Raw genomic sequence first — 20,910 nt, 5'->3', positions numbered from 1 at the left:
TGAGCTTATTTCTCATAATGTGTCTTTAAGAAGGCGGGAGCTGTTGTGACGTTGTCGGTGGTTTTGTGCTTCAGGCCCCTCAGGCTGGTACAAAGGAGAAGACGCTGTGCTGCTGGTTCTGTGCTTCAGGTCCGATCTCCCTCAGTGCCAAGATAGAGCGAAAGGGCTACACACCAGGTGAGCCACGCCTCCTCCTCACTCCTCCAACTCTTCTTCTTCTTCTTCTTCTTTACTCCCGAGACTCTTCACTTATTCCACTTCTCTCTCAGTCCGACAGACTGATCTCTTCTCCCTTCTCTCCAAGGCGAGTCGATCCAAATCTTCGCCGAGGTGGAGAACTGTTCGTCCCGGGTCGTGGTGCCCAAGGCCGCCCTGTACCAGACCCAGACCTTCTTCGCCAAGGGCAAGGGCAAGCAGATCCAGCAGCTGGTGTCCAATCTGAGAGGAGACCCTCTGCTGCAGGGGAAGAGTCAGAGCTGGGAGGGCAAGCTGCTGAAGATCCCCCCGGTGTCGCCCTCCATCCTGGACTGTCCCATCATCAGAGTGGAGTACGCCCTGGTGGTGAGTCCTGAGAGCCACCATGTGTAGACCAGAAGTACTCTGATCCTTTACTGTAGTGAAAGTATCACACTGTAAAACAAATACTCTGTTACAAGTAAACGTACTGCATTCAAACTCACTACTATCTACTCACTATTCAGTTAAACTATGGAGCCCCACGTTATAATATTAATCTACCGGGCTCAAATTTAAAACCGTTTTCATAATAAAAATAACAATAAAGTAACACAGTAAAAATGACCAAAAAATAATAAACTGTATACTAATAACCTGCTATAAACACATGAATAACCTGCTAATAACACACAGAAACAAATAATAAACTGTGCACTAATAACCTGCTGGTTCCACAATAAAATAAAAACAATAACTTCCTAATATCCTGCACTAATAAACTACTATAAACCACTAAAACACACTAAAACTAATAATAACCTTCTAAAAACACTCTAAAAACTAATAACAGCTAAAACACATTAAAACTAATAATAACTTGCTAATAACCTACCAATAACCTGCTAGAAAAACACTAAAAATGAATAATAACCTACTAAAAACACTCTAAAAACTAATAACAGCTGGCTAAAAACAAACAAACTAATGATAACTTGCTAATAACCTACCAATAATCTGCTAAAAATACACTAAAAACTAATAAAAACCTCCTAATATCCTACTAAAAATATTCTAAAAACTAATATTAACAGCTAAATACATATTCAAAAATAATAATAACAGCTAATAACCTACTGATAACCTGTTAAAAACACACTAAAAAACAATACAAACCTCCTAATAACCTTCGAAAAACACGCTAAAAACTAATAATAACAGCTAAAAACAAACAAACTAATAATAATTTGCTAATAACCTACCAATAACTAGCAAAAAACACATTCAAACTAATAATAACAGCTAATAACCTACTGATAACCTGTTAAAACACTATAAAAAACAATAAAAACCTCCTAATAACCTTCTAAAAACACGCTAAAAACTAATAATAACGGCAAAAAACAAACAAACAAACTAATAACTTGCTAATAAACTACCAATAACTTACTAAAAACACTCTAAAAACTAATAATAACAGCAAAAAACACATTAAAACTGATAATAACAGCTAAAAACGTATTAATAACCTGCTAAAAACACACTAAAAACTAATAAAAACCTCCTAATAACCTAGTAAAAACATTCTAAAAACTAATATTAATAGCTATTAAACTACTGATAACCTTCTAAAAACACAATAAAAACTAATAACTAGCTAAAAACACATTAAAACTAATAATAACTGATAACCTGCATAAAAATAACAAATAAGTAACGCAAGAAAAACTACTAATAATTAGCTCATAACACCCTAAAAACTACAACCTACAACTTTGTTAAATAAATAAACAGGAACAATAAAAAAAAACTATATTTTTAGGCAGCACAGTGTTGCTTAGAGTCCCAAAGTGTGATATTATTATTATTATTATTATTATTATTATTATTATTATTATTATTAGGAGGGTAATACCGTTGCAGATGGATCAGGAAGGAGCTGTTAAAGTGTTTCAGACAGGTGTTATGGTACAGTTATACGGTACAGAGTACAGAGTGTGACAGGTTGTGTATAATTCACTTCAGGTCATGTGTATATGAAAATACTCCGATATGAACCGGTCCAACTGGCTCCCACTGAGATCAAAATGTTCTTCCCTGTTTCATGTTTCATGTTTTTTCTGCCTGCAGGTGTACGTGGACGTTCCCGGCGGGTTGAATTTGTCTCTCTCGTTGCCGTTGGTGATAGGGACCATACCGCTGCACGCCTGCGCCACCCGCACCTCCAGCATCAGCAGCAACTGCAGCACTTTGAGCTGGCTGGGCCTGTCGGAGAGACCCGAGGGTAAGAGGAACATGAGATCACCCGCTACACGAGGATCTCTAACATTTTATTTTATTTTATTTTATTTTATTTTATTTTATTTTATTTTATTTTATTTTATTTTGTCCCTATTTAGTTTTCTCTATTTATTTTTTATATATTTTATTCTATTTTTTTATTCTTTTATTTCTAGTTTCTAACTTCATCTCTCATTTTTTTTTTTCTCTTCTCTATTTTTTTTTAATTTATTTTTGTTTATTATTATTCCTATTCTATTTTTTTTTTATTTCTATTTTCTAACTTTATCTCATTTTTATTTTTATTTTATTTTATTTTTTCCCTATTTATTTTTTTCTATTTTTTTTGTTTTTGTTTATAATTATTCCTATTCTATTTTTTTATTCTTTTATTTCTATTTTCTAACTTTATCCCTCATTTTTATTTTATTTTTAATTATTTATTTTTTTCATTTCCTTTTCTATATCTATCTTCTCTTCTCTCCTAATATAAGTATAAACAAACATGTTAGGCTAACTGTTTCCACCCGTTTCCATTCTTTATGCTAAGCTAAGCTATGCTCCACGAGATCAGCCGCTACGCGAGGATCTCTAACGCTCGCTTGTCTGTTGCAGCTCCGCCGAGTTACAGCGACCTCGCCATATCAGAGTCTCACAGACGGGACTGTCTGCACGGCTGTGATCGGTCCGACGGCGAGGGAGAGGACCGGGGATCTCTGCTGACGTACATCACAGAGTTCAGATATCTGCCGCCGCCACTCTACGCTGAGGTACGCTCAATACACATGATCAGTACACACAAATAAATACACCATACACAGACTGTCACACACTGTAAGAGAGTATACAACATATACAACATATACAGTTAAGATGCAGTAAAAAAATATACAAAATATACAAAATATACAAAATATCCAGATACGATGCAGTAAAAGAGAATATAGACAAAACCCAGTTCAGATGCACAAACAGGTTTGATTTTCTACTACTACTTCTTACTGTAAGTAAAACATCGTACATTTAAAAGCAAACTTATTGATGAAGAGTACTATTTTCCAGATCTTCTAGAAGTGACTTTAAATCATTTCTGTAAGTTGCTCCAGCAGGAAGAGGCAGCACACCTCTTATATGTTAAATCTGTCTTAACTCTGTATAACGGTGATTTGTTTGTTTTTGTACGGATGAACACAGGAGATTGTGTTAATCAGAGAGATTTAGAGGCAGATTTGTTGTGGATTTTGTTGCTTTTGCAGAGAGCCACGCTAGCTGTTTCCCTCTGTTTCCAGTCTTTGTGCTAAGCTAAGCTAAGCTGAACATCTCTCTGCGTGAAAGCTGATCAATTCTAAGTAGACATCTTTGACTTGTTGAGTTGCAGCCTGTAAAGATGGCGCTCTGTCTCTGTGCCCCCCCGCCCTCAGGTCGACCCTTACCCCGACCCCGTGGAGGTGTGCGGCGCCGCCGACGTCAGGAGACTCGACACGTGTCCGTCCCGCTGAGGAGAGCTTGGTGAGCTCGGAGGGCTTCTGCACAAACCAGACACCGTCACCCCTCAGCTGCAGGCCCCGCGTAGCCAGCTTCTCACCAGATTATATATCACCATAAATAAGGCGAGACCCTCCCTGACCCGGCAGAGTCAGCTGACAGAGTATTCGGTGACCGTTGATGTATGGACCAGGGATTTTTCGAGCCATGCTGGATCCTCCATATCCTGTGCTCAAGATGAGGCAAACACCACTATGTGACGAGGCTGACGATCACTCCCAGCGGTCAGAAGACGCCTCCTCACGCCTCGCAGTGAATTTTGCACATACCGTAATTACTGTTTTTTTTCTATCGGTGGTTTTTACATATACTGCAGATTGCCGCGGGCCTATATGCTACAGTACAGTCTGTCCACAAACTCTTAGAATATTGTACTCTTTACTATAAATGGCACATTTTAAGACGGGACAAAAAAGCTATCTTCACTTATTAAATGGTAGTTTGGGCTTCTGGGGGCTTGCAGGTGTCGCTGTCACTAACCAGACTTCAGGTGGAAAATGTCCAATTCTGTGAGACATAAAACAAATATTGCAGAAACATAAACGACCACCTCGAGCACTTAAAGTAAAGCTCCGATTGTGTGTGAATGTGTGTGTGAGAGAGAGAGAGAGGTGTGTGTGTGTGTGTGTGTGTTGGTTTAACTGACCAGGTGTAAACCCAAACAGGGTCTAGAGATAAAGCACAACTCCGACCAACCAAGATAAAGAACCACGAGTCGCCTGTCGTCGGGTTCTGCTCTGAAACTAAAGCTTCTCTTGCTGTAGATTTTTTTTTTTTTCGGGTGTTAAGAAGCTTGCAAAAAAAACGAATGGTAAAGCATAAAAATAAAAAAGATAAAAATGTTTACAGATGAATATATCAAAATTGAGAATGTTGTTCAAACATGACTTCTTCCACCTAAAACTTCAAAAAGTGCAATATATTTTTGTATTTGTGATTTCTTTTGCACTAGTTTTTTTCATATACTCTGTTGCTGTTTTATTCCATTTCTGTGCATTATATATTATTATTGTCATGATCTTATTGCTGTCATGATCAACTTTTGATAAAATAAAAGGTTTATTTTATAAAATAATGAGACGTTTGTAGTGTTTATTTTAGTTTTAAGAGTGAAGATACTGGTGTCATATGAAACTAGAAAACCTGATGAATTCATCGGTACCTACCAGGTCAGACTAGCTTGTCATGAAGGAGGTTAAATAACGCTCCAAACTTACGCTAAATGTTGGCATATTATGGACGATCGTGCGATTAATCACAATTAAATATTTTGATCAATTGACAGCCCTAATTATAACCTTTTTGGTTGCCTAAAAATGTCTTATTCAGCGTTCAGTAGTACTTAGCTCCACCCCCTAGTGTCACTTCTGGTTGCAAAAAAACAAGATGGTGACGGACAAAATGCCGAACTCGAGGCTTCAAAGTGGCAGTCCACAAACCAACGGGTGACGCCACGGTGACTACGTCCACTTCTTATAAACCGTCGTATTGAACTCTTGCCACCAAGTGACGCAGTTTGCATAAATAATTGCACTTCTTCCCGGAGTCATAACTCAGTCAAGTCTGAACTCACAAACATGTTACACTTGTTTTTAGATTCAGTGTGACTTCATCTGTCCGAGGATGTAATTATCTATGTTGTCTATCGAGAATAAAAAGCCCATAAACCAGTTTAGAATTCATAGAATAAAGGCGCTCCTTTTTACTGCAGAACTCGCCTGAGAATAGTCACGTTTTTAAGTTTCCTTCAGTATCACAGTAATCCAGTGATAGTTGTCTGTACATGCATGAGCACATTGCAGACAGGAGCTGATAACAGATAATTCGGCATACTTTTAATGGAGACAGTGTGTCAGCTTGTAAAGAAATAGAGGGATCAAGTTGTGGCCCGTACAGCATAATTCACTGAATCCATGGTAACATGCTTCCAGTTTACTATGTCAGACTTTGTAAATCCCTGGTCTACACCCTGATGTGCTGCAGCAGCTGTTCCTTCATCCTCTGCATGCAGCTCGTTTGCTGCTGCAGATACAACAAACCACATGTAAGACAAAGCTCACGTGAGCTGCTGACCTAATTCCCCTCTGCAGACTGGAGGGGCAAATAATAGAATGAGCTTTTTGAGTAATGCTATTTCATAACTTACAGTATGCAGCTTTCAGTAGGAAATATGAGAGGATATTTTTCTTTCCAGTTACGCTCATGCAGAAGTCACATGTCATATGAACATGTTTCTCACTTGTGCACATTATTGGGCGTAAGAATTAGACGTGAATACACTAACCATGTGTGTGTTTACAGGTTAGACAGGGATCTGTTGTGGGATCTCTAGGGAACACCTCGTCAGCAAAAATAAATTGTTTTCGCAGCTTTCTTATTTTTTTTTAATGTACTATTTGGTTTCATTTACATATCGTATACATAAGGGTTTAGAGTGGCAAATTATGATCAGAATTATCATATATAATTCTCATTCCCACATTTCTGAGAGATTTTTTATCATATTGTATTATTTCAAAACAGTAGTTACATAAAACACGTTTAGATTTTTCATTACAAAAAAATCTGCAAATATACTTTACAGTTTAAAAAAATTAAAATTACAAAAAACACGATCAGGATCTGTTAAACAATTAGAATACATCTGAAATAATCGAATTTCCATTTCAGAGATTAGTTCCAGTAGAGCACTGAAGTCTCGCTTCTAATGGCTGTTAAGCTTCACAATCATTGGTTCATTCAGAGTCACGTGACTAGCAACGTCCAATCAGATTCACTCAGGTGTGCAGCCCGGAAGTTACAATCACTTCAAACTAAAATGTTGTTTGCGGCGGCAGCTGAACCGGTTAATCCGGTACAGTCCGTGTTGTATAGTTGTAATATTATGAGAATAAAGTCAGAAGTTTACGATAAAAAAGTTGTAATATTATGAGAATAAAGTCAGAAGTTTACGAGAAAAACATAAAACACCTTTAGATTTTTCATTACAAAAAATTCTGCAAATATATTTTACAGTCTAAAAAAACAAAATTACAAAAAACACAATCATGATCTGTTAAACAATTAAAATAAATTTCAGAGATTAGTTCCAGTAGAGCACTGAAGTCTCGCTTCTATTGGCTGATAAGCTTCACAATCATTGGCTCATTCAGAGGCACGTGACTAGCAACGTCCAATCAGATTCACTCAGGTGTGCAGCCCGGAAGTTACAATCACTTCAAACTAAAAGGTGGTGTGCGGCGGCAGCTGAACCGAACAGGTACAGTCCGTGTTGTCTAGTTTTTACGGTCATATAAAGGAGTAAATAAATCCGGGACATCGTGTCCTGAGCCCGGTGCTCAGCTGCCGGTTGTCGGTGTTTTCCTACCGGGAGAACCGGAGGACTCGAGGCGGCTACAGCCGGTGAGTTCCCCGCTGCTGCTGCTCTCATTCCGGCTGCAACACGGCGGGTTGGTCGCTCTGTGGTTCACTGTGTCAGCTGCTGCTGGTTCATTTACCTGTTCAGATTCACCGCCGAGTGTCTGCTGCTGCTGTTACTGCTGCTGCTACTGCTGTTACTGCTACTGTTACTGCTACTGTTACTGCTGCTGCTCTGCTGCTGCTACTGCTGTTACTGCTACTGTTACTGTTACTGTTACTGCTGCTGTTACTGCTGATGCTGCTGCTGCTGCTACTGTTACTGATGCTGCTGCTGCTGCTACTGTTACTGCTACTGTTACTGCTGCTGTGCTGCTGATGCTGCTGCTGTTACTGTTACTGTTACTGATGCTGCTACTGCTGCTACTGTTACTGCTGCTGTTACTGTTACTGCTACTGCTACTGCTACTGTTACTGCTACTGTTACTGCTACTGTTACTGTTACTGCTGCTGTTACTGCTACTGCTGCTGTTACTGCTACTGCTACTGTTACTGCTACTGTTACTGTTACTGCTACTGTTACTGTTACTGTTACTGTTACTGTTACTGTTACTGCTGCTGCTGCTGCTGCTCTGCTGCTACTGCTGATGCTGCTGATGCTGCTGCTACTGCTACTGCTACTGTTACTGTTACTGTTACTGCTGCTGCTGCTGCTGTGCTGCTACTGCTGCTACTGCTGATGCTGCTGCTACTGCTACTGTTACTGTTACTGTTACTGCTGCTGCTGCTGCTGCTGTGCTGCTGCTGCTGCTGCTGCTGCGGCTGCTGCTGCTGCTCTGCTGCTGCTACTGTTACTGTTACTGCTGCTGCTGCTGCTGAAGCTGCTGCTGCTGCTGCTGCTGCGGCTGCTGCTGCTGCTCTGCTGCTGCTACTGTTACTGTTACTGCTGCTGCTGCTGCTGAAGCTGCTGCTGCTGCTGCGGCTGCTGCTGCTGCTGCTGCGGCTGCTGCGGCTGCTGCTGCGGCTGCTGCTGCTGAAGCTGCTGCTGCTGCTGCTGCGGCTGCTGCGGCTGCTGCTGCTGCTGCTGCTGCTGCTGCTGCTGCTGCGGCTGCTGCGGCTGCTGCTGCTGCTGAAGCTGCTGCTGCTGCTGCTGCTGCGGCTGCTGCGGCTGCTGCTGCTGCTGCACTGGAGATGTTTAATGGTTTTAATGTTTTAATGGTTTTTATGTTTTTTTATGGTTTTTATGTATTTTTTATGTTTTTTATGGTTTTAATGGTTTTTATGGTTTTAATGGTTCTAATGGTTCCTGCAGGTGTTGTTGCTGCTTCCTGTTGGAGCTGCACGATTATGGCCGAAATAATAATCACGATTATTTAGATCGATATTGAGATCGCGGTTATTATTATTGATGTTAGTGACAAAATATTATTATTATGAGAATAAAGGCACAAGTTTAAGAGAAAAAAGTCGTAATATTATGAGAATATAGTCTTAATATTATTAAAATATAGTCGTATTATTATGAGAATAAAGTCGTATTATTATGAGAATATAGTCGTATTATTATGAGAATATAGTTGTATTATTATGAGAATATAGTCGTATTATTATGAGAATATAGTCTTAATATTATTAAAATATAGTCGTATTATTATGAGAATAAAGTCGTATTATTATGAGAATATAGTCGTATTATTATGAGAATATAGTTGTATTATTATGAGAATATAGTCGTATTATTATGAGAATATAGTCGTAATATTATTAAAATATAGTCGTATTATTATGAGAATATAGTTGTAATATTATGAGAATATAGTCGTATTATTATGAGAATATAGTTGTAATATTATGAGAATATAGTCGTATTATTATGAGAATATAGTCGTATTATTATGAGAATATAGTCGTAATATTATGAGAATATAGTTGTATTATTATGAGAATATAGTTGTATTATTATGAGAATATAGTCGTATTATTATGAGAATATAGTCGTATTATTATGAGAATATAGTCGTAATATTATGAGAATATAGTCGTATTATTATGAGAATATAGTCGTATTATAATGAGAATATAGTCGTAATATTATGAGAATATAGTCGTAATATTATGAGAATAAAGTCATATTATAATGAGAATATACTCGTAATAATATTAGAATATAGTCATATTATTATGAGAATATAGTCGTATTATTATGAGAATAAAGTCATTATGAGAATATAGTCGTAATATTATGAGAATATAGTCGTAATATTATGAGAATATAGTCGTATTATTATGAGAATATAGTCGTAATATTATGAGAATATAGTCGTAATATTATGAGAATAAAGTCATATTATTATGAGAATATAGTCGTAATATTATGAGAATATAGTCGTAATATTATGAGAATATAGTCGTAATAATATTAGAATATAGTCATATTATTATGAGAATAAAGTCATATTATAATGAGAATATACTCGTAATAATATTAGAATATAGTCATATTATTATGAGAATATAGTCGTATTATTATGAGAATAAAGTCATATTATTATGAGAATATAGTCGTAATATTATGAGAATATAGTCATATTATTATGAGAATATAGTCGTATTATTATGAGAATATAGTCATATTATTATGAGAATATAGTCATATTATTATGAGAATATAGTCGTATTATTATGAGAATATAGTCGTATTATTATGAGAATATAGTCGTAATATTATGGGAATAAAGTCAGAAGTTTAAGAGGAAAAATAAAATTTAATATGCGATTAATTGTGCAGCCCTACTTCCTGCTCAGATTTGTATTATGCTGCTGGATCTCTGTGTTTATTTGCATTGGTGTTATTTAAAATAATGAAATGCATGCAGCAGTTGAGCTTTTGGTTGTTAAAGTGTAAAGTGATAAACTTGAATACTCTTTTGCCTGAGTTGGTTGTGGTTATATCTTCCTGTGGTTTACTGGTTTCCTGTTCTCTGAAGGATGTTATAATAAAGGGAGGTAGAGAACTCATAGTTTTATCATAACTTACTGTATATATGGACAGCATTTAAGAAAGCCTCAACTTTTTACTTGAGTAAATGTACTTTGTCTTATTTCCTCTGTTTTGGCTGTTGGCTTGTTGTGATTGAGAACTGGTTTCTTGCTGAGGTTTTTAAAGAACCAACCGCTCATAAATTCTGCCTCACAGCCTCCGATAGAAACGCAGACAGCTCGTGTTTATTTTTGGCGGTCTGGGTAACGTCCATAGATTGTTGGCCGGGCCGTGTGTGCTCATGAGCGGGATGCCAATATAAAGGGCGAAGGTTTCAGCAGGTTTCAGCAGGGTTTTTTTGCAGCAGCCGCTCGAAACCGGTCGACTCCGCACGACAACAGAAAGTGTTTTGTGCACGTTTTGATTAAAATAAAGCTTTATTTCTTGGCTGATGTGCACGCAGCAAACCTGAGCTGTGTTTAGAAGTCGTCAAGGACACCATGTGAACTGGCCTCCGGCCCAGATGCCTGCAGAGTACCTTGTGCATATGTGCGTTTATGTGTGCACGTGCTGATGCATATGCAACTTGAACAAACTATTCTAAGCCTGACTTTAGTAAACATTACCTACATATATATTTATACAGTATATATAAGTTCTACATATCTAGTTTTCTGTGTGTTTTGTTCTTCCTGAGGATCATGTCTCTCATACCAGCAATTCAGTAATCCAAGACAAAGAGACGACACCTTTCCCAGCCGGCGGGGAAACAACAACAAAGCTTTATCTTTCATGGCAACATGTTCACTCTGCTGTCTGTCTGTCTGTCTGTCTGTCTGTCTGTCTGTCGTTCTGCATCCAGCTCAAACCAGTTTCTGTTTATCAGCCGGACCGACGCAGCCCGTACGGTAGAAGCCAAAACATAGTTCATGTGACCTCTGCTTTGTGTGTGTGTGTGTGTGTGTGTGTGTGTGTGTGTGTGTGTGTGTGTGTGTGTGTGTGTGTGTGTGTGTGTGTGTGTGTGTGTGTGTGTGTGTGTGTGTGTGTGTGTGGTGTGTGTGTGTGTGTGTGTGTGTGTGTGTGTGTGTGTGTGTGTGTGTGTGTGTGTGTGTGTGTGTGTGTGTGTGTGTGTGTGCGCGCAGGGAGGTTTTTAGTTCTCGTTATGCCACAGCCGCTGTAATTAAGAGTCAAGGTAAAACTATAAAGATATGTTTCATAGAAGAAGAAGAAGTACGTCTTTCTGAGATGTGCACCGACTCTGAAGCGGTCGATTAGTCTCAAGTTCCAACTTGTGGAGAGATAATAATGGATGTGAGGTTTACTTGCAGTCATATACAGCGGTGGAAGAAGTATTCAGATCCTTTACTTGAGTAAAATTACCAGTACAACAAAATAAAATACTCCATTACAAGTTCAATACTAGGGCTGGGACGATTCACCCATCTCCTGATTGGATGCTATCACGACACTTGGGTGCTGATTTGATATGTATTGCACTAGAACAGGAGTCAGCAACCTTTACTATCAAAAGTCTGGAGCCGCAAAACATGTGATCATTGTGATGAAGGTAACTCAGTTTATAGTTTAAATATATAGTATATAAGTCTAATGCAGTGAGGGGCCAAAGAGACAATGTACTACGTAGTATTAGGACCACATTGAGGGAAAACACATCTGAGATTTACACAATAGAGTCAGAAGATTACGAGAATAAAGTCATAACTTTACGAGAAAAAAGTCGTAATATTACGAAAATAAAGTCATAACTTTACGAGAAAAAAAGAAAATAATACGTAAAATTACTACTTTATAATATTATGACTTTATAACCGAAATCTCCGATTTATTTATTTTTCCCTCAGTGTGGCCCTAATACTCCGTCGTACCGTCGTACCGCCGTACCGCCGTACCGCCGTACCGTCGTACCGTCGTACCGTAGACCTACAACAATGATAAACAACATTTTAAAAAGTAAACAAAAAAACAGTTATTCATTTCCCCAAATGTTTTTAAAATCCACAGGGAGCCGCTGGAGAGGAGCTGAAGAGACGCAGGTTGCTGACCGCGGCACTAGACCATGAGAAAAAGATGTATCATCCACTTCTAGGGACTTTTACTTTGGAAAATCTCTAAATGAATCCAGTAAATATGTTTGACTTTCAGCATGTCTGTAGTCAGAGACGTCCTGAAGTCAAATATATCAGAATCATTGTTAGGAATTATTTATTACATTTTTTTATCCAGCAACCCAAAAATTAAAGAATAAAGACATTTCCCTCATTTTTAAATATTGCGATTCGATATTACAATTTATTGCGATTTAAAAAATAGATGTATTTAGTATATACAGTTCCATTTGTTAACACCTTATTTTGAAAAGCGGACGTAGTCCCACGTGTCTACTTCCTCTAACTTCTCCAAGGTGGTCTCTAGCTCTCCCGTCAGCTCCGTTCTCTTTATCCATCCGTGGTCAGCTCCATCGGGGCCGTTTCAATGCATTTAATGCATTTGGTTTGAGACCTCTTTTAATATATGTTTCACCAAAGAGACATTTCACATTCTCACATAATTTAATTTCAATGATTATCTTTAGTGAAATATTGGAAACAAAGATGAGAGAAAAGTGTAAAATATGAAACTGATCCGGTCAGCAGCATCATTTGAAGAGTAGAAGGTGATATAAGAGTGTGTGGCGCCACCTGGCAGTCAGACATCATCATGTTATAATGGGAAATTATGTCTGTTGTTTATAATAAATCTACTACTACTACTACTACTACTACTACTACTACTACTACACAGAGCTGTAGCTGAGAATCTAGAAATACTGAGTCCAGATTCACAACTCTGAAGTTGGCTGAAGGAGAAATGTTTCACAAGACACAAAAAATTAACATAAAGTAACTTTTTATTAATTAATTTAAATGTTAAATTATAATTTCTGTCAGTTGTATGTCTCTAAATTATTGTCTAAATGTTGCTTTCACAGCCCCTTTTTTAGTTTTTCATTTTTGGGAGATAAACACTTTTGTTATGTATATTTTGAATTGAATTTTGAAAGACTGTTTTATATGACTTTTTCTTTACATACTATACTGTGACTTTTTATGACTTTTAACAACATACTATATTATGATTTTTTATACTATTTATATATATTATATTTTTATATCTATTATATGTATATTTCATAATTTTTTATATTATTTTTATGACTTTAAATAATTTTTTATGGAATACTATTCTATAACTTTTTATGACTTTTTTAAATTATTTTTTGTTCGATACTATACTATGACTTTTTAATTATTTTTAATGGAATACTACTGTGACTTTTTAAATTGTTTTTTTGAGGGAATAATATACTATGACTTTTTAAATTATTTTTATGGTATACTATACTATGACTTTTATGAATTTTTAAAAAAATAATTGTTGAATACTAAACTATGACTTTTTATGACTTTTTAAATTTTTATTTAATGCAATATTATACTATGACTTTTTATATTATTTTTTATGGAATTATATACTTTGACTTTTTTAATTATTTCTTAATGGAATACTATACTATGACTTCATGACTGTTTAACAACATATTGCACTACGACTATTTTATGACTTTATAATGGCAAATCACAATACAACTTTATGACCTTTAATGACATATTATACTGACTTAATGACTCTTTATGATATACTATACCTGTTTCATGACTGTGTCATGGCATACTAACTATAATATGACATTTTATGGTCTACTATACTCCTACTATACTACTATACTACTATACTTGACAAGGACGACAAAACCACACCGAGATGTTTGTAACAGAGCATGTTTTTATTTTGTATATTTTTCTGCAAAATACAAATACTACCACGTTAGTGAGTGAGGGGAGTTTGCTGTACACGATCTCTGACTGTGCACGTAGTTCTTCTTCTGAGAAACGTTGTCTCCAAGTGGCGACAAAAAGGCCAGCTTATGCCGCTAACAATCTCCGTAGAGTATTTATTAATTTAACTCGTGGTTATTAGAAGCACATAAAGAGGGATTGGAGTGTACATCTACAGTACAGAGGACATTCACTCATGTCAAATACAAATAAAATCATCTCATTGGGGCGTCCAGGCAGTCACTAGCCAAAGAATCAAACCAAAAAAACACTATTTGGTTAGTTTACACTCCACCTTTTAGCCTTTAGAGGACGAGCTCCTGGCTCTCCAGAAAACACACATCTGGGCTCTGCCCTTTTTCATCAGACATCACTGTGTAGTTCATACAGCTGTTTTTAATTAGTGAATTGACTCGCTGCGTCGGGACACACAGACGGACCGTTGGCTGAGGGTTCAAGCTCCAAATATACAGTTTTAAAACCAAAATATTCAAATGTGAACGACCCTCAGCCTCTTCGCCGTCTCTTTAACATACAAACACTGCAGCTGCTCTGGTCAGGCTCTTATTGTGGCGGGGTGTTTTTAGGTACAAGGCACAAATTATTCAAAATGTCCAAAACGTCCCGGCAGAGTCTCCGTACACATACAGTGGTGGAAAGTACATATATTCAAGTACATTTACTCTACTTAAGAACAATTCTGAGGTACTTCACTGGAGTATTTCTATTTTCTGCTATTTTATACTTCTACCCCACTTCATTACTGAGATTTAGATGAAGGATTTGTAATGAGTATATATATATATATATATATATATATATGTTTTTTTACATTTCTTGTAGTTTTACTTCCACCACTGTAAATACTGCATATTTTAATAATCACCAGTAATTTGTGATATAATGTTGGCTGACCTTTTTAAAGGGAATTTTTGTGTTTTTTAACTTAAAATCTCCCTGAATGTTTAATAGAAAATCACCTCTCTGCTTCTTTTTTATTATATTACTGTTATCTTATTAAATAGAGCTGCAGACATCCAAGAATATCAATTTGATATAATAAAGAATTCAAAAACATCATAACACGATATATAAACTTTGTGCAGCAAAGCATCGCTGTCCTGTTGGATATGGCTTTTAGGAGTGCAATCCTCACTCTGACCGCTAAGCTAACGGCTATCAGCTAGCTCTCTCTCTCTCTCTCTCTGTGTGCATATGTGTGTTCGTATGGAAGCATATTAATGCCCTGATAATTTATTTTTAATCAACTGGATACCAAATTGTGAAATTTAGCCACTACTAAATACTTAAATACCGCTACAGTGAAATATTCAAATTTAAAATATGTGAGTTAATGTGGGTTGATTTCCATTCTAAAATCGCCATGTGATTTCTAATTTTGTACTTTTTTATATACTTGATTTTCTTTTTTCATAATTTGGATTTCATCTAAAATTTTATTGACATGAATCCAATTAGATTTTTTTGAATATTGAACACTTGAATTTTAAAGAATCTTAATTTGTAAACTTTAAAAAAAAAACTGTAAAATCCTGTTTTTGAAATTGCACAACTTGAATTAATTTAAATTAATTAATTCCAAAGTAAAATATTTCAGTGCGGCAAATTCAGCAGTCTTTGTCGTCATTTGTCATCAATTTGATGTTTCGAATTTTTTTGGAATATTGAACACTTGAATTTGAAAGAATCTTAATTTGTAAACCCTTTTAAAAACTCTAAAATCATGTTTTTGAAATTGCACAACTCGAAAATTAAATTAAAATTAAATTCTAGATGGCTTTCGAAGTAAAATATTTTAATACTACATATTCAGCAGTATTACATTTTTTTTATTTAGATAGACGCATCGTTTTGTGGAATTAAAATTTGCATGTTCCTACTTTAAAAAACATCTTAAATTTACTTATTTTTAACCTGACAGAAGCACAGATACTTTAGTTGGATTTCATCTCAAATTTTAGTGACGTAAATCCAATTTTTGCAATTAGATTTTTTGAATATTGAACACTTGAATTTGAAAGAATCTTAATTTGTAAACCTTTTTAAAAACAAACTCTAAAATCATGTTTTTGAAATTGCACAACTTGAATTAAATTCTCAAATTCTTAGATGGTTTTCAAAGAAAAATATTCATAAAATACATATATAAAATAATTTAATAATTTAAAAAATATATAAAATATTCAATATATATATAATTATTATTCAGCAGTATTTCAATTTATTTATTTTTTAAAATTTAGATACACATGCACCGTTTTGTGGAATTAAAATGTACATGTCCATCCTTTAAAAAAAACATCCTTCATTATTTACAATTCATGTAATCCTGTTTATCTTGAGTTTTTAGGTCTTTGCTTAAACTTGCAGCTTCCTGCCTCTCCTGACGGGCTTTTATTTTCATTATTTGTTTTATTTCAGGTGTATGTGAGCATCTCTGTACATGTCACATGTTTTATTAGAGTTTAAGTATTCAGTAGTGGTAAATCTTTAGTTATTCAGTAACTTGTAATATTGAAATCCGTGCAGCATTTCTTTGCTTCCATAATTTTGTGTTATCTGGATTGCAATTTGCTGAAAATCACATTTTTTGCTAACACAGCTCTGAAAATGATTCACTAACTCTGAGAAGTGTTTTCACATCAAGTGAAACTTCTTTTTCTCTGCAACCGGTTGCAAATAACTTTCTCATCACTCTGAAACCTCCTCAGTTTCCTCCCATTTCTCCTCATCTCACCAGAGCTTCCCCATCTTTCTCTCACTACACTTCCCCTCTATCTCTCTCTCTCTTTTTCCACCTGTTTTTTTTTTTATTTGCCACACTTGACCTTCCATACATATAGAGAAATGTGCTATATGTTTTAAATGTGCACAAATATGTTGAACCTGCAACAGGGCGGTCGGTCGCGGACTGAGCGGTTCACGTTCAGAGTACCAGACTTCTTCACTTTTACCTTTTGTTGTTAGTTTGCATACATGTGCACACGTCAATGTGCACGTAACATATTTGTTATTTATGTATTATACCCCCCCGAACACACACAAAACAAGCAGTACATGTACACGACAAACTCTCCAGCCACTTTAGTACAAACACGTACGTATCCTAGACGGACATTTATCAAACTCCTAAAAGTACAAATCCTTCACTTTTACTCCGATTTAACGTACATTTATTTATCATTTATCATTTGTCATGTTGAGTAATAAGTTGGCAGTGGAGTAAATCCTCGTCTCTGATTGGCTGTTACCTGCTGACATCATTAATAATGCTGTCAACGTTGACGAGATAACACTTTCAAGAAATTAGTGGCGTTAAAACAAATTTGTGTTAACTTGTGTTTTTTAGGTTGTATTGGCTCAGTTTTAAAGCTAGAGTGAAGATACTGGTATCATATGAAACTACAAAATCTGATGAATCCATCGGTGCCAACCCTGGCGTACTAGCTTGTCTTGAAGGAGGTTAAATAACGCTCCAAAGTTACGCTAAATTTTGGCGAACATTAGCGAGAAGTGTTCGAACAATCTTCCGACATTTATCTGAATTTTTTTTTACTTTTTTCAGACATGTTGGACTTTTCTTCTGCATTTTTCTGACATTTATCTGATTTTTGTTGGACATTTCTTTGATACTTTTTGGGCCAGTTGGGCTGCAGTTTGCCATGTTATGATTTGAGCATATTGTTTTATGCTAAATGCAGTACCTGTGAGGGTTTCTGGAGGTTAAATAACGCTCCAAACTTACGCAAAATCTTTGGCGAGGAAAAACTGTCATGTCCATTTTCAAAGGGGTTTTTCATAAAGCAGCATATTTGTCTGCTCCCATGTTGAGTATTAAATACTTGACAAATCTCCTTTTTTATGGTACATTTTGAACAGATAAAAAAACTTTGTGAGTAAATATTTTGATTGATTGACAACCTGAATGTTTCTATTCTTCAGTTTCAGTGTAATTCTTAGCAGTTTGATAAATCCCTGCCTGATGTAGCAGAAGTACTTCCTGTAGTGTACACGTTGTAAATACAGCAGAGCGTCACTGTATTCATATAAAACTGTCTGACTCTGCCCCCCCCCCCCCTCTCACGTTCATGTTACCAATAACACATTTAGCACACCCACTCAGTACAATATGATAATAATAATAATAATAATAACACTATAAGGTAACGTTACTAACACCCCCTTCCTCCCGTCTGGCTGCAGGCCGGCTCCCATCATGTGGCCCAGCCCTCCGATAGCCTCATCCGTTTGACCGACGGGCTGTGGCGCTCGTCCTGACTGGACAGCGGCTGGAGGAGGAAGTTCCCGTGGTGATCCTCGCGGTCCTCGCTGCCTTCGTACGAGCTCCCGCAGCTGGACGCGCTGTCGCCGGGGGAGCGGCCCGCGGCGTTGGAGTATCCGGCCGTGGTCACGCAGCCTCCGAGTCCCGCGTTCATCATGCCGACGCCCCGGTCTCCGGGAGGGGAGGCCGGCTCGGACTTGATGTGGAGGTTCGGATGATGACCGGAGGAGAGGTTCAGGTTGGAGTTCTGGTTCAAGTTCCTGGAGGACGAGAGAGAGGCGAGACTTTTAAAATGAGTTTATGCTTCTCTATCCTCGGCTGTTGTCATTAAGGCTGGGACGATTCGATATGTATTGATAAACCATATTACGATTTATTGTGATTTTCTGCGGTTTGTTTTGGTTGACGGATACGGAACGGATATGACGTCACATTACTACAACAATAAAAGCGGTAACTTCCTTCTACCTCTAAATAGACTCAGATGAAGCACATATATTGATTCTGGCATTAAAAACCCAGCCCTAGTTGTCGTATTGATGTGTGTTTGTGTTGTGATAAATCTGAATTTCCTATCCCTCCCCCTCTCACAGGAACTCACCCCATGTGTCCGAGTGCTGAGTGCTGTAGATTCTGTATCTGCTGTTGCTGCCAGCTCGCTACCGATCCAAGACCAGAACCTCCGAACCCAGACAGAGAGGACAGGTCGCTGAGGAACTCTGAGGAAACAACCAGAAAACCATCATTAATCCGATCGGTTCTTCTGAGCTCGTTGACTTTCTAGAGGTACGTGGTTTTCACAGGACAGCAGCGTTACAAACGTGTGATGATCGAGGATCTACATAGCATAGGTGCCATAAAGAAAGTCATAGTAAAGACCCCTTCGTTAGTGAACATGACGAGGTATTCTGTGGACGGAGCGTTAAGTGGAGTCAGCATGTTTAACGTTTTGTTTCTGTCCTAACGTTAGGTATACGAGAGAATCCATGATACCACGGATTTGCTAAATCTACACCAACAACTACAGCGAGAGAAGATGCTGGAGGCTTGTCCTTGCTTATTAAAACCCACCCGTCCAGAGACGATCAGCCCTGTACCCTCAAAGAGTGCTCACATGACTGAACACTACTTCAATAATTACACAGTTAATGGTGACATCCAGTCTTTAAGCTTCCTTTCCAAATGCATCTGTATGTTGTTAAAGAACTATAATAAACAATATGATTAATATTACATGTTTTTGTTGCCGTCTTCTTTTATGAAACCTTGCCAAGAAAAGACTATTTTATAAAATCAATAAGCCACTTGAGGCTGTGATTAACAGTGATTTTACAACCGCTAGGGGGCGTTGATAGGTACAATGTGAAAAAAAGTCATAGTATGTCAAAACTGACTTTTTTCTCACGAAATTATCGACATACTATACTATGATTGTTTTTTATAAATTCTTATGACATACTATACTATGACTTTTACATTTTTGTACATACTACACCGTCATTTTTCTTTTTCCAGCTCTGGCTGCAGTGTTGTTGTGTTGTAATCACCTGTGCCGTATGACGAGGAGAGCGTAGACGGATATCCGCCCATCACCTGTCCAGTCAGAGACGGAGCAGCGATGGACACGGCCGGAGTGGACAGCGTCTGAGCCGTCTGGGAGTGATTTATTCTCTGGTTCTGCAAGGCAAAGAGCGATCTGTTGTTACACAGCTACACATACTGATACTCAGAACCTCAAAAAGGATTATCAGCAACAAGTACTGAAAGTAAAAGTATTGAGTGAGCAGTTAAATGTGTATGTTGCATTGTACTGTAACTAACCTAATGGAAATAAACCTCAGTAGCCGTTGTATTGTACATATTCTAGTGTAATCTAAATATTACTTACCAGCATCAGATCAAAATCCTCACACTGGAGGGCAGCATTAAAGCACAATGAGCATAAATAATCAATACAATAATATGAGATGAAATGAAATGATGATGTTGTTATCTGATGTTGGAGTAACGAGGAAAGCAGCACTCACGATGGTGGGCATGTTGTTGCACTTGTTGGAGGGCGGCATCAGAGTCCGGAGGTCAGGCTTACGGCTCATGCTCATCTGAGGAGGACTCTTATCCTGCATGTTCTTGGAGACGCCTCCTGGAGACAGCAGCCCCGGGGAGGTGCAGTGGTTACTGTAGCTGCCGTTTCCTGTTGACACACACAGGTGGAGGTTTAGAGGTAGACTTCATTATCATGCAACTAGGGCAGTCAAAGTTACCACGATAATAACACGTGAACGCAAGGATGCTAAATATCGCTCCAAACTTGCGCTAAATTTTAGGTTTTTAGCAGTCGCCATCTTGGTTTTTGGCCGTCACCATCTTGGTTT

General features: G+C 37.2%; 2 protein-coding genes and 1 long non-coding RNA gene across 4 annotated transcripts in view; 2 read left to right on the top strand and 1 right to left on the bottom strand.

The window, feature by feature from the left end:
* LOC119478840 (arrestin domain-containing protein 3-like) overlaps positions 1 to 18,595 on the top strand; it is a 26,846-nt gene extending 8,251 nt beyond the window's left edge. Inside the window, exons 4-9 of one of the 2 annotated variants that reach the window (XR_005204511.1) lie at positions 75 to 177; positions 305 to 561; positions 2,305 to 2,458; positions 3,070 to 3,224; positions 3,876 to 4,269; positions 18,457 to 18,595. Coding sequence is in view for 1 of the 2 variants with exons in the window: in XM_037753846.1 (XP_037609774.1) it covers positions 75 to 177; positions 305 to 561; positions 2,305 to 2,458; positions 3,070 to 3,224; positions 3,876 to 3,953 (747 nt within the window). In the remaining variant the exon portion in view is untranslated. Of the gene's footprint in view, positions 1 to 74; positions 178 to 304; positions 562 to 2,304; positions 2,459 to 3,069; positions 3,225 to 3,875; positions 4,846 to 18,456 lie in introns of those variants that run through there. The other variant, XM_037753846.1, reaches the window with a different exon arrangement.
* mef2ca (myocyte enhancer factor 2ca) overlaps positions 18,162 to 20,910 on the bottom strand; it is a 26,061-nt gene continuing 23,312 nt past the window's right edge. Inside the window, 4 exon segments of the mRNA XM_037753845.1 lie at positions 18,162 to 18,795; positions 19,137 to 19,254; positions 20,083 to 20,212; positions 20,563 to 20,729. Of these exon segments, the coding sequence (XP_037609773.1) occupies positions 18,468 to 18,795; positions 19,137 to 19,254; positions 20,083 to 20,212; positions 20,563 to 20,729 (743 nt within the window). The 3' untranslated portion in view covers positions 18,162 to 18,467.
* On the top strand, positions 18,820 to 19,768 carry LOC119478842. The gene is made up of 3 exons (XR_005204512.1): positions 18,820 to 18,988; positions 19,129 to 19,321; positions 19,506 to 19,768. It is a non-coding gene; the product is annotated as an uncharacterized LOC119478842 (long non-coding RNA).

The sequence above is a fragment of the Sebastes umbrosus genome, chromosome 19 (genome assembly GCF_015220745.1).
Source record: "Sebastes umbrosus isolate fSebUmb1 chromosome 19, fSebUmb1.pri, whole genome shotgun sequence".
NCBI lineage: Eukaryota > Metazoa > Chordata > Actinopteri > Perciformes > Sebastidae > Sebastes > Sebastes umbrosus.
Note: the sequence above shows the minus strand (reverse complement) of the source record. Positions and strands in the feature narration are given on the sequence as shown.